The 13661-nt window shown below is 42.9% G+C and overlaps 2 protein-coding genes and 1 long non-coding RNA gene across 4 annotated transcripts; 1 reads left to right on the top strand and 2 right to left on the bottom strand.

Moving 5' to 3' along the window:
- LOC136445698 (betaine--homocysteine S-methyltransferase 1-like) lies at positions 1–3243 on the bottom strand. Its single transcript, XM_066443832.1, has 7 exons — positions 3148–3243; positions 2518–2640; positions 2216–2293; positions 1237–1384; positions 484–672; positions 234–364; positions 1–102 (listed from the first exon to the last, which is right to left on the bottom strand). Exons 1-7 carry the CDS (start codon positions 3241–3243, stop codon positions 1–3), a joined length of 867 nt encoding a protein of 288 aa, XP_066299929.1.
- Positions 3244–7700: 4457 nt separating this feature from the next.
- Positions 7701–9572, bottom strand: LOC136445984 (zinc finger protein 568-like). The gene is made up of 2 exons (XM_066444244.1): positions 9440–9572; positions 7701–9032 (listed from the first exon to the last, which is right to left on the bottom strand). Exon 2 carries the CDS (start codon positions 9023–9025, stop codon positions 7730–7732), a length of 1296 nt encoding a protein of 431 aa, XP_066300341.1. The 5' UTR covers positions 9026–9032; positions 9440–9572; the 3' UTR covers positions 7701–7729.
- Position 9573: 1 nt separating this feature from the next.
- On the top strand, positions 9574–12752 carry LOC136445985 (uncharacterized). 2 transcript variants are annotated; one of them, XR_010757481.1, is made up of 3 exons: positions 9574–10307; positions 10562–10926; positions 11093–12752. It is a non-coding gene; the product is annotated as an uncharacterized lncRNA (long non-coding RNA). The 2 variants fall into 2 exon arrangements; XR_010757480.1 differs by having other exon boundaries at positions 9574–10298.
- The last annotated feature ends 909 nt before the right edge of the window (positions 12753–13661 follow it).

The raw sequence follows: 13661 nt of genomic DNA on the forward strand, positions 1-13661 counted from the left end.
TTACCTTTTCCTAACGAAGTCGAACATGCTCCCTTTGAGTGCACCGCCCCACGGCTCGTGTTTGGCGCTCGCCTTGGGCAAGCGCCCCCTTTCAGGTGCCAGCTGAAACGCAGTAAGATGATGCGCGTTATCAACAGACGTGGGCAATATGACATAACTAGTTTAAAACATTTACAGAGATTAAAGAGGAAAGATATAAAACACACCCATAACATGTAAGGTGCAGTTCTCACCTCCTCCGCAAGGGCGCGTATGTGATACGGCTCGAACCCGCAGCACCCACCCAGGTACCTCACACCCAGCTCGTAAGCCGCTCGAGCAAACTTCCGGACGTCAAAACGGGTCAGAAGACGGGGCTCCAAGCCTAAAAATTCACATTTATACTCTGCTTTAGATTGTTGACATAACAAAAAGGTAAAATTCAACATAAGGAAAAGTATGCATTTTATAAATCATAAAATAGTACATTGTAATTTTCATTACCGAATGGCGTCTCGGGCAGAAGGATATACCCCTCTAGCATATCCTCCACCTCCGGACAGTGGTACCCTAGCGGCTGTATCATCAGGTACGGAGACAAGCCCGCCTCGTCCAGCGCTGTCTTCATGATCTCTATGGTCTTCAGACTAGTGTTGACGTCGTAAAGACAGTTGAGTCCAACAACGTCGGCTCCTGGAGAAGATAGTAAGAATGTTTAGGAACAAGACAGGACACACAACTATCCATATTTGTTTTAAATTCGAGATAGTGTCAAGAAGTCGGTGTTAGAATAAGTACGGTAAAGGTAGTCCCATAGCCGTTTTACTTAGGCCGTTGAGGCTGTGGGCTGTTATCCACTGTGTCTAGGGCACGGTATTTGAAGGGGGCTCTCATTCCAGCGACTTTTACCTCTCCAACCGAAGTCAGATACCCATGTTTACACCAGTTTGGGTTAGAAAAGTCGTGTAAAGTGCCTTTACAAAAACCCCCCTTCTCACTGGACCCGCGGTACGCTGGCGGCGTCGCTGCGGCCGATCGAATTGACAAAGCACTCAACGAATTTCATCGAAAAAGCAGGAATCTTTTTACGCTTTGTGTGGTCTTTTTGGTCATACTTGTACGTTTTGAATAATATTCCCATTATAAAGTCAAGGGTAATACAAATCCAGTTTAGGACGCAGCGACACCACCAGCGTGCCGCGGGTCTAGTGAGAGAGGGGGCTAAAGGACTGAAGGTCAACTATTGTTTGTATTTACCGGCTTTCGCCATCCTGACGGCGCACTCTCCCGGCGGAACTCCGTTGACGTCACCCATTGGTCCGATCCGCATCGTACAGGCGACAGGCTTCCCGGCATCCTTCATGGTCTCTATGGCCCACTCACATTCCTCCACGTGACCCATGAACTAGTGAAGATGGAGACGGAACAATTCATGTCAGCAATCGCGAGTTAGGGCCCTGTCTCACTTGTGCGTATATTCAAGAGCACGTGGGTTGGGCATTAACATTTTTTGTTTGTTTAAGTAAGGTTTGCGGGGAAAAATTTGCTTTCTACTTTGACCCACCGTTGGGCAGCCTAGTGATCGAACTTAAGAAATCACGTATTCGGCTGCAAACCAAAAACATGTTAATACGCAACTCATGCGGACTTGTATATACGCACAAGTGTGACAGGGGCTTTAGGATAGCTAGAAGTCACTCGAATAGAAACCGGACGACCTTGTGCATTATCTATGGCGTTGTATCTGTTCAAGACAGAAGTGCATTTGAAAGGTAACGCTGATTCAAACCATATTGCGATTAATTGGCAAAGTAGTGGGCAACCTCAAGCCAACCGTACACACTCACGCCATACCTTCAGAAAAGACGCCGTAGACGCATAGTTCCCGGTTAGTGGGCTTGAATAAAGTTCTAAACGAGAACTATTTGGCTACAACGTCTTTTCTGAAGATACGGCGTGAGTGTGTACGGTTGGCTTGAGGTTGCCCACTACTTTGCATATTGCAATTAATTATAATTGATATGACTACAATTCAGTATCAAAGGGTATATTGAAATATATGATTAAGTGTAAGGAGAGAAAAGCACGTATCAGATAAAGGAGACGTAGAGTATATATATACATCATATTGTAAGCTAATTGTGGATCCGAAATAAGTAGTGAGTCGGAAAAGCACATTTTTTCTTGCTTAAGGTTGATAATTCCTTACTTTAGATTCAACATTTAGAGTTCGTACCTCGCACAGAAGAAAGTCGACCTCTTCCTTGTTCGCAAACACTTCCACTTGCTTCTGAAACTCCTGTTGCACTATAGCCTGGGTGCCAGACCACCGCGCTCCTGGCGCTAATCCTTCGGCCGGGGAAGCAACTCGCGCCGCCGCCACAGACAGCACACGGCCCACTAATTATCTCTCGATATCAGGGTTCGGCTGCCAAGCGCCCGGGTGCCAACTCTATCCCTACTACCAGGTCTTCCCCGGCCAAAAAGGCTTATCATCGCATCGCGCGAAAGGTCTGGTATCCAGGCTAGTTGCACTACTTCTTTGCCCTTTCCCTCCATGTATGACGGGGTGGGCGAACAACCTCCACAGATCAGGACGTCATCTCCTTCCGCCGCCACTTCCTGTACGATCTTACAGGCTGCCTCGTTTAGGTCATGGCACTGTTCAGGAGAAAGAATTAGAAAAAATAGATATAGATAATTACATAAACAGGTGTACTATAGTCCTTCTGCGTTTGCATGTTTATGTTACGATATGACAAGTAATACGCCGGATAACTAGATTTTAAACACATGAATTTCTTAGAGCTTCAAAAACGTACAGTGACAGTCCGCCTCGTTTAGGTCATGACACTTCTCCGGGAAAAGGATTGAAGAATAGAATCATAGATAAGTAAATAGATACATTTTTAAAACATGTGTACTGTAATCCTTCTGCATGTATATGTTACAATATGAAACATATAAAACGCAGGATAACTACATATCTTATTTATTTATTGTTTGCTTCAAGCTCAAAGGCATACACTTATACATGTATATACACATCTAAAAACAACAACGATAATGTCTACAGTACGTGTATCTAAAATACAATAACTGCTGTAAAAACGCACTATTATATATAGATATTAAAGACATGAATATCTTAGGGCTTCAAAAACTCACAGTAACGGACTCGCCCTCCAAGTTACCGGCCAGGTAAAGTTTATCGTCGGTGGAGTAGAAGGTAAAGGCCTGCAGCACGTCCGCTCCTGCCCGCATGAACTCTCGGTGGAGCTGTTTAACTATAGTAAAGCATAGAAATTGTTGTAGAAATTGTATATTGTTGTACCATGAATATGTAATGATATATGTTGACAGAGTTATTAGGACTCAATCGACTGTGTATCTCTGTTATATTGTATCTGACCCTTACCTCTTTCCTCATGACCTCAATGACAAGCGGCCTGCGTGCCGATTTGAGCTTATCATGAATAAACAAAGGTTCAAACAAACAAACAATAGAAAAACAATACAAGCATTGTCGTCGTCATTTTATATAGCATATTCATACTTATTATGTTTACAACTCAAAATTCATTTTTTAAAATTTCTAGGCCTCTTCTCTTTTATTGGTTTCATTAGGATTTATGGTATAATTTCAAATGTTTTCTTTTGTTGATTTTGCTTAGTTTCGATTATGTACAATTTAAAAAAATCCTATTGTCTAGTTTCGAGGGGAGGCCCACGAAAAGCCACATAGGCTTCCCCCCCCCCCCCCCCGTTTTTTTGGCCCTGTTTATTTTTGTTTTTAGATATTTTGTATATATGCGAATAAACAAGAAACAAATAATAGTAATCAAATTTCATCCTATCTAAATCAATACTTTCGGAAAGAAACAGATAAGATGGAGCAAGATTAAGAAGGAGATGACTACAGTGCAATCCTAGTATCTACCTTGACCTCAATACTACATAATTGCATTGGTTACACTATTATGCAATATTGTCAACACGGTATCGTCCATTGAAAGTAAAGGTGATAAGTATTCACGTACAGAAATACAGAAAGGGAAATAAGATAAAATACCAAACAAATGATTACAGGATCTAGGAATATTCACCTCTGGATTCTCTATGGTGGCCTCTGGTGTCCATGGTCCACCCTTCACATACCCACGTTTCTCCAGGGTAAAGCAGTAACTACCTTCACCAATAACAGGGCCTTCCCCCAGTCTCTCCAGTAAGCCCTTCTTACCCATCTAATACAAACAAGCAAACAAACAAACACAATCAAACAAACCTATTAAGTAAAAAAACAAATGTGCTCCGACGACCTGTCTTTCCAGTATGCCTTTCTTAACCATCTAATAGAAACAAACAAACATAAAACGTGAGAAGGTGATATGTGTTTAGTGACAGTAGCATTTGACGGCAAACATGACAAAATTTTGAGTTATGAAAATTAGGCACCTTTGTGCGACCTTGAGTTGCGCAGTAGATGCCGCAGTGCGCCATAAAAGTTTTGACTGATTGTCTATTCTTGTTAAAATGTTTTCCGCTAGCGGAGAACAGATCGAAAAAAAAGTTGTCTTTTTCAAATCGACAACGTCCCACAAAAGAACCTTCCTCCCGGTCACCGTAAATGTTTCGAAATCTCTGCCACAGGACGTTTTAACTGTCAAGGCTTAAGGACATGTGTACATTCAAGAATTGTATCAATCGCCACCTCAGTGACACTCGCCATCGCCCTAACAAGAAAAAGCTGCTAAGCTCAGACTTCACGGTGCTTGCCATAGAAAAGAAAAACTGGTGGCCAACATTTGTGACTTTTGCCCTGGGATTGATCCCGAAATGTGATGGCTTTTTTATTGGCTGAACTGACCCATTCTGACTGGGGGCAGGGTGAAATCCTGGGGTCATTTCAATCTTTTGGCTAGTATATACGTAGCTCTTTAAAATGAACCGTTGACCACCCGATACCTTTAACAAAACAAACTTACAAAACCAGCTTTGCAGTGACTGTAGTAAATCTAGTAGGCTTGAAACATAGGTAAATGTTACTTTTCTTGACTTCTCTGTTTGTTCCAACGTAAGTCTATTTACAGGCCCCTTTCCGTTATCAATTGTGGCGTTACTTCATCTATTTAGTCTACAAAACAGCTTTGGTGAGTGTCCATGCATAGAGACCCACTAAGTTAGATGTTCAAGTGTTTAGATGACATACCTTGACGTAGTTTTCGCTCGCAGTTGGAATATGCTCGCTGGTGGTTGTGACCCAGTTAGTAGTTACCGTCACACTAAGCCAAACAGTCTATCAGCTGCTGAACTCAGGTTGAACTCTGCACTTCAGACAGCATTGTAATCTATGTGAGCATATAGCCTACATGTCTCCACGCTCTGAGTGCGAAGGCAAATACTGACGACAGCAAAACCCCATGTTTATACAACGTAATGGACATTCATTCAAAACTTAAACAACGTAATCTACATGTATGCCATGCTTTGTAATGGTCGGTAACATTCGTGGTCTGACATTTGACGGTGCCCGTCCCAAAATAAATACTAACTAGAGTTCCACTACCGCAAAGTAATTTGTCTCATTATATATATGATGCAAATAATGCCATAGTTTGCATCGTCCATGTTTCATATTTCATCTGTATGAAATTCCGACCGTTCACTACCACTAAGATATCATAGCATTTTCTCAATTATTATGGAAATAATTCCTCATTTTAAGCAACGAAAGAGTTGCGTGAACCCTTCCACAACTTATATATCACAGAGAAGTGGAAAACTGCCTTAGTTAAACCAGGGAACTACTTTTTAACGGCCCATTGCTACATGTTTGTTGTCCTGGATTCCAGACCAACTCGCCAACCTCATAACAGCTCCTGTCCCGACTATACCACTTCTCTTGTAGGGGGTGTCAGACTACATTAAATTGTACTTTGGAGTGTCACAGTGGTACTTGATAACAATTATACAAATAAAGACCACATTTGAACAATGCTCGCCCAGACACTCGTTACAAAGTTCATAAGTATGAAACTCTCGTCAGTTAGAAGCCTTTTATACCAATTGATTGTTTGCATTATTATTACATCAGGTCGAAAGTTGCATAATTCCTGTCTCTATATAGTCCTTTCTTTCTAAGATACATATCTCACATGTTTGGAGATTCCGGCATAGAGTGGAGCCGAATTATGGAGCATAATCTGGATGTTATATCTTTATTTGTGTTCTTCATAGCCTGGGACCTCCTCCCCCCTACTTTGCCCCTTGCGGGGGTATTTGAAGTTGAAGATGTGTTTCAGGTGAGCCATCAACACTAAGCCTATATGCTGCCTTCATTACCTGTGTAAAACCCCTATTTACGTGCGCACTCCTCCTAACGTACGCACCCCTGATTTGGGGACGATTGCAGGCCTGACTCAGTGAGTTGAAAAGTTCAGGGGAAAAACCCTCCTAACGCACGCACCCCCTCTCCAGCATTTCGGTGGATAGTTAGAGGTTGACATGATCATCCTTCCGATGATGTTTACCGACTTAAAGGGTTACTGAGAAAATGTTTCTGGGTAGAAAATATCAAACAATTTAAATATATTTTTTATTTATTTTTTATTACTGATTGATTGTGTGGTAGCATTCCACACTTCATTTGCATGAAGATGTACCGTACTCTCATGCTGATGTGCGATTTCCGAGGAAGAACCCCTCCTAACGTACGCACCCCGACTTTGGCGTCAGCCTGGAGCACCTACTTGCAACTTGAAAAGTTTAAAAAGTGCGTACGTAAATAGGGATTTTACGGTAATGTTTCTTGCGACACAAGCCTTGGGATGGACATATCACCTTGAAGCTTCCATCTAAGGGAAACAACTATCATCTAGAATAAGACACGGAATTCTTAGTCGTGAGAGGTCAGGTGGACTTTATTTTACTTAAATGCCATTCTATAAAATGTTATTGAAATGACATGGAATAGTACTCCAGCACTTGCAAGTTATAGGATTCCATTACAATAAAATACTAAGTCTAGTTTGTTTAAAACAACAAACAATGGGAACAAAAGGTTTGCAAACAATTTTGCTGTGCTGTGCATGATTATAAACTATCATGCATTAATATTCCTGAGTGTGTCTAAATAATTAAAAACTATCATACATTAATATTCTTGGACATTCCTCTATGATTAAAAACTATCATGCATCAATATTCCTGTGCATAACTGATAAAAAAACTACCATGCATTGTAATTATGATACAGAAAATGAAACTTTGACATTTACAATGGAAACATTATTTCTTGCTAATAAAGTTTAAGAAATATTTCCAGCAAATAAGATAACTGCAGTCCGATTTTAAACTGAAGATACTTGTATACTGTATTAGCTAACATACAAGATTTGTAAACAGCTAATCTTCCTTAACATAAAACATACAAGCATAAGACATAAAACTTAAAAAATATTAGAACTAGAAATTACATTCTACATCTAATCAACCTTTCAAATCTATATACATGAGAAACTCCTGCCAAAACTTAGACTTACTATCAGAAAAGGCAAACTGTTCCATTTGTAGATACTAGTATGGACATGTATATGAAAGTCTTTTTTGTGGCATTAGTTTTTGGTTTCAATAGTCTGTATGTGTTTTTGCTGGCATGCTGTGTCTTGTGCTGTAACTGTGCTGATGTGTTTTGGGAGACAACTGGTTGTAGGAGCAGCCGATTGCAACCTGTTCATACTTGCATGGTTGTTTATTTTCTGTGAGTCCTCATATGTTTGGTGAGGTCGTATTTGTAAGCTGTGGAATAGTCGCACTGGTCGCATTTGTGAGGTTTTTCTCCTGTATGGGTTCTCATGTGTAGGGTTAGCTGTGACCGTCGAGCTGCCCTGTACCCACACACCCCACACATGTAGGGTTTCTCACCGGTGTGTTTTGCTAAATGTTTATTCAAATTAGACCTCCCTGCAGTAGAATAGTTGCACTGGTCACATTTGTAAGGTTTTTCTCCTGTGTGCGTTCTCATATGTTCGGTTAAGGCATTCTTTTTAGTTGCTCCGTACCCACACTCCCCACACATGAAGGGTTTCTTACCAGTGTGTTTTGCCAAGTGTTGATTCAAACTAGATTTTTCTACTGCAGAATAGTCACATTGGTTACATTTGTAGGGTTTTTCTCCCGTGTGGATTTTGATATGTCGGGATAAGTCAGACTTTTTAACTGTCTTGTACCCACACTCCCCGCACGAGAAGGCTTTCTCACCGGCGTGTCTTAACAGATGTTCGTCCAAGTGGGGTTTGTGCGCTGCAGAATAGTCGCACTGGTAGCACTTGTAGGGTTTTTCACCTGTATGGATTCTCATATGCACCGATAAGTTTGACTTTTTAGCTGTCCTGTACCCACACTCTCCACAAATAAATGGTTTCTCACCTGTGTGTTTTGTGAAATGGTAGTGCAATGCGGATGATTGTGATGCAGAATAGTCGCACTGGTCACACTTGTGGGGTTTCTCTCCTGTATGGGTTCTCATGTGTATGGATAAGTGAGTCTTTCGTGCTGTCCTGTACCCACATTCCTCACACATGTACGTTTTTTCACCAGTGTGTTTAATCGTTCTATGATCATCTAAAGTTGATTTCCGTGCGGCAGAATAGTTGCACAGGTCACACTTGTAGGGTTTTTCTCCTGTATGGGTTCTCATATGTCGAAATAGGTCAGACTTTTTAAATACCCTGTACCCACACTCTCCACACATGAAGGGTTTCTCACCGGTATGTTTTGCCAAATGTTGTCTCAGAGTAGACTTTTCTGCAGCAGAATAGTCACACTGGTCACATTTGTAGGGTTTTTCCCCTGTGTGGCTCCTAATATGTCGACATAAGTCAGACTTTTTAGCCGCCTTGTACCCACACTCCCCACAATAGAAGGTTTTGTCACCAGTGTGTCTTGCTAACTGGTTGTCTGAATCAGCCTGAGAAACCCCGGTGGGAGACCCATCATGGCGGTTCTGAACAACTTCAGTGGGAGACCTCTGTCCTGCCGTTGCCATGTCCTGCCTATTGAGAAATATAAAGAAAAAAAGTACAAATTGATAAACTGTTAAAGTAATTACATTTAAGAAGTTCAGATTATCGAAAACAAAGTATTTCGAGAACTAACTTGAGCAGGCCGCAAAATTTTAACCCAATGTTGAATATCTTAACCAATCCTGTTTCGTCAAACCTGTAAATATCATTCAAGTACCTCAAAAAAATAACACTGCCGGATGTATATTGTACACGTAGTTGGCGAGGGGTCGCATGTAAGTTTGACTTCGCCCCCCTCCCCATTTCCCACAGTTTTCACACCCACACAATTTTCTCATCAAAGATATGATCTTTACTGAAGTTTTTATTCCTCAGAAATGACCCCAAGCTATCACGCTTGATATCAAGATACTTGGTTATTCATTTCTAAGTGTTACCTGCTTGCCGTGATGTTTTTTTCTCATCTCTAGTACACCTGGACTCGGGCACCTGCTGTCCTGTCGTCGGGTCAAAGGTGGACGTACCGTGGGTCAAAGGTGAATTGGTAACACCGGTGTCAAGTCCCATCCCTAACTTTCCTGCGCGATGATTGGCTCAGCCATAATGAAGTTAAATAACTTCCATATAAGGCAAGGGCAGCCTGGTTACAGGTTAGTGCAGTGAACGGACCCGTCCGCGACGCATGGTCGAGCGGCGCGGAGCTTGGACACGATACGGAACTGGAAGACCGAAGCAAGATACTCGACATGTGATAGGAGCACAAGTTAAGAACAAGGGTTTGCGGTATCACTCTATGGTTAGAGGTGACGAAGGTTGGGGTAATTTTATGGTTTATTTACCGGTTGTTGGTCAATTTCCGCTGTTTAGCCGTAATGTTGGACGCAGGTGTGGAAGTTGTCGGTCGGTATGCAAGTTGCAATGGCACGTGCACAGCCTAGCGTCTGTACGATATGTCGGGGCGGTCTTCCTTCATAGAGTCGACCCTGGGTTGAGGCATTGCGTGTTGTTGGCGTGAATCTGGAGGCAAAAGTTGCGTTTTTGTCGCCGGGTTCTCTATTAAGCTTGAATTTTGTTAGTTGGCTCAGGTGCTGACCATTATAGCAGGAGTCCGGGCACCGAGGCTTCCAGTACCGCCAGTTCGAGAAAGGCCATGACGGAAGCATCCACCACTTCCCGAGCGGCACGGATGGAACGCTCTAGACGGAGTGCGGGTACAGCGGACGGGGAGAGAGGTCTGCTGGCGAGGGAAGAAGGACATTAGTGAGAGAGTGGAGACTTTGTGCAGAATGGGTAGAGGTAACGAAGGTTGGACGTAACAAGGGTTGGTTGTTTTTCTTTTTTCAATTTGATATATTGGTATGCTGATTTTGGTCGAATGGTCAGGTGTGGAAGTTGTCTGTAAGTATGCAAGTTACCACGTGCACGGCTGTACGATATGTCGGGGCGGTCTTCCTTCATAGAGTTGTCGTGTTACGGGCTGTTGGCGTGAATCCGGAGACGAGTGATACGTCCCAAAATTTTGGTGGCTGGGTTGGTTGTTAATTTTGACATGTTGTTAGATGTCTCAGGTGCCAACCATGCCGGCAGGGCAAGGAAGACCGAGTCGGACAGGAGCGGCTCAAGGTAACCAGGGAAACCAGGCAGGTCCAGCTCCGGCCGGAGCAGCACATCAGAGAAGGCAGGCGGGAGGACAGGCGGCACCTCCGGGAGCAGGTCCTGCGGCGGCGCCGGGGGTAGTTGCGGCATCGGCGGTGGCCGCTCCGGCTCCGACACCGGCACGGGCTCCGGTGCAGGGGAATCAAGACGGTAGCAAGGCAGAGACCCGGGCATCAGTAGCACTGTCGGAAGCATTGAGAATTCTGAAGGCTAGGGGAGAACAAAGTGTGATTTTTATGGTATGCGTGCGTTACAGGACTCAGCAAAGGTTAGTTTTATTTTATTGAATGTTGTTATGCCTGGTTACGTTGTGTATTGTATTTCAGTCGGAAGGCTGGAATTATGGTGTCGAAGGAGTTTGTTGGTTGGTAAAATGAACACGTGCATGTATAGTTCGTTTTGACTAAGATCTGGTATTGTCTCTGAATGTACAGGTTCCAGTCGAAGCATCAAAGAACGTCGGAGGAGTTAGGCAACAGTACGATAGTTTTACCGCCGACGTGGTTTACCCAGCCCGGGGATTGAGCTGAGTGCCGGGCTCTGTAGACGCCATGATGCCAGGGGTAGCTGTACCAGTGAACGCCGAGCAAGGAGATCTCCGACAGCAATGGCGACAGGGCCAGAGTAGTTTTAGTACCGGAAGGGATTGCGCAAATATTGTTTCACCAGTATTGTTCTTTTGTTTTACCTGTTAAATGGTTTCATATTTAGATTTGATTGTTTGCTCTCGTTTCTTACCGTATAACGACCGTGTAAGTAAGGTATTCTGTACACGTGTGTATTTCAATTCGTATGGTAATTAGCGATTTTGATTACAGGTGTAGCTTGCTGGCAGTGCTCGATAAGCAGGCTTTAGCCGTTGTAGGAACTTTCACGTTTATTTCACTGGTCTTTTGTATTATGTGTTGTTTGGGCTCTGCTCGCATGGTCTTCTGTAACGTGTGTTATTTTGAATATGGTTCAGACCCATACACGAGCGGGACAGACATGTTGTCGTGTGATATTTGTTTTAATTAATTATGGGATGGGCCCATTATTGTGTGGAATTGAATGATTTAAATATGGGACGGGCCCATTGTCTGGTGAATGATGATTTGTGGTGTCTAAATATGGGACAGACATGTTGCCTTGTGTGATTTGTGCTAACCAATTATGGGATAGGCCCATTGTTGCGTGGAATTGAATGATTTAAATATGGGACGGGCCCATTGTCTGGTGAGTGGTGATTTGTGTTGTCTAAATATGGGACAGACATGTTGTCTTGTGTGATTTGTGTTAATTAATTATGGGATAGGCCCATTGTGTATGGAATTGAATGATTTAGATATGGGACGGGCCCATTGTCTGGTGTGAATGGTGATTTGTGTTGTCTAAATATGGGACAAACCTGTTGTCTTGTGTGATTTGTGTTAAGTAATTATGGGATAGGCCCATTGTTGTGTGCAATTGAATGATTTAGATATGGGACAGGCCCATTGGTGTGAATGGTGATTTGTGTTGTCTAAATATGGGACAGACATGTTGTCTTGTGTGATTTGTGTTAATTAATTATGGGATAGGCCCATTGTGTATGGAATTGAATGATTTAGATATGGGACGGGCCCATTGTCTGGTGTGAATGGTGATTTGTGTTGTCTAAATATGAGACAAACCTGTTGTCTTGTGTGATTTGTGTTAAGTAATTATGGGATAGGCCCATTGTTGTGTGGAATTGAATGATGTAAATATGGGACAGGCCCATTGGTGTGAATGGTGATTTTGTTGTCTAAATATGGGACAGACAGGTTGTCGTGTGATATTTGTTTTAATTAATCATGGGATAGGCCCATTGTTGTGTGGAATTGAATGATTTAAATATGGGACAGGCCCATTGGTGTGAATGGTGATTTGTGGTGTCTAAATATGGGACAGACATGTTGTCTTGTGTGATTTGTGTTAATCAATCATGGGATAGGCCCATTGTTGTGTGTTATTTGAGTGATTTGAATATGGGACAGGCCCAGTGTCTGGTGTGAATGGTGATTTGGGTTATCTGAATATGGGACAGGCCCATCGTCTTGGGTGATAGGTGTTATTTTATATGGGACAGGCCCATCGTCTTCTGAGATTTGGGCTAATTAATTAAGGGTTAGGCCCATTGTCGTGTGTAATCTAAGTGATTTGAATATGGGACAGGCTTATTGGTCTCGAATATGCTGTCATTTGAATATGGGCGGGGCGCCCATGGTACTGTATATTTGCACTTTCTAAATCTGGAAAAGCCCGCTGCCTTGAGTAGGTTGTGTTTTAGATATGGGATAGGCCCATTGTATGGTATTTTCAAATATGGGACAACATCTGTGAGGTGTTCAGTTTGTGGTCTACATATAGGATGGACCCATGGTAGGCTGAAATCTCATATGGTGACGGCTCAAATAAGAGAATCAGTTCATTCATTCATTCATTCATTCATTCATTCATTCATTTCGTTTTTGGTGCTGTAAGAGTCACGGATGGGCTATGCACCGTTATGCGCTTTTAGTCATGTGTTCCGAAATACGGTGAGGAAACCGGTTGCGTTAAAGATAATAGAGCAACAGTGGTCAGGTAATAATGGTTTTATTGAGAACACAAATTCTTATTACTACGGTCGTAGCCCGAAGGCTAATGTCCGCTCTTGTAGGCCGTAGGTGGTGTCGATATTGATCAGACACCATGAGTGATTTGGCAAACTTAAGAGTCAGAGTCGAGCGTCTGGAATGAAGGGAGGGCAGTCGATATGTGCGCAGGCTTCACTGTAGCAGGTGTAGTCTCGTCCTAGGAGGGTGCGTACCGCCCTGCGCTGGATTCTTTCAATCTTATTGTTTAGCTTGGTTGTTGGTCCTGGGCGGCCAAAACTGGTGCCGCATGTTCCACTAACGGGCTGATGTAGCAGGTTTAAACCGCGACCATGTCATCAGCAGGTACGCGGAAGAGCTTGAGTTTGCGCAGAAGCATAAGCGGTGATTTGATTTTTACACATGG

The sequence above is a fragment of the Branchiostoma lanceolatum genome, chromosome 12 (assembly GCF_035083965.1).
Source record: "Branchiostoma lanceolatum isolate klBraLanc5 chromosome 12, klBraLanc5.hap2, whole genome shotgun sequence".
Classification (NCBI taxonomy): Eukaryota; Metazoa; Chordata; class Leptocardii; order Amphioxiformes; family Branchiostomatidae; genus Branchiostoma; species Branchiostoma lanceolatum.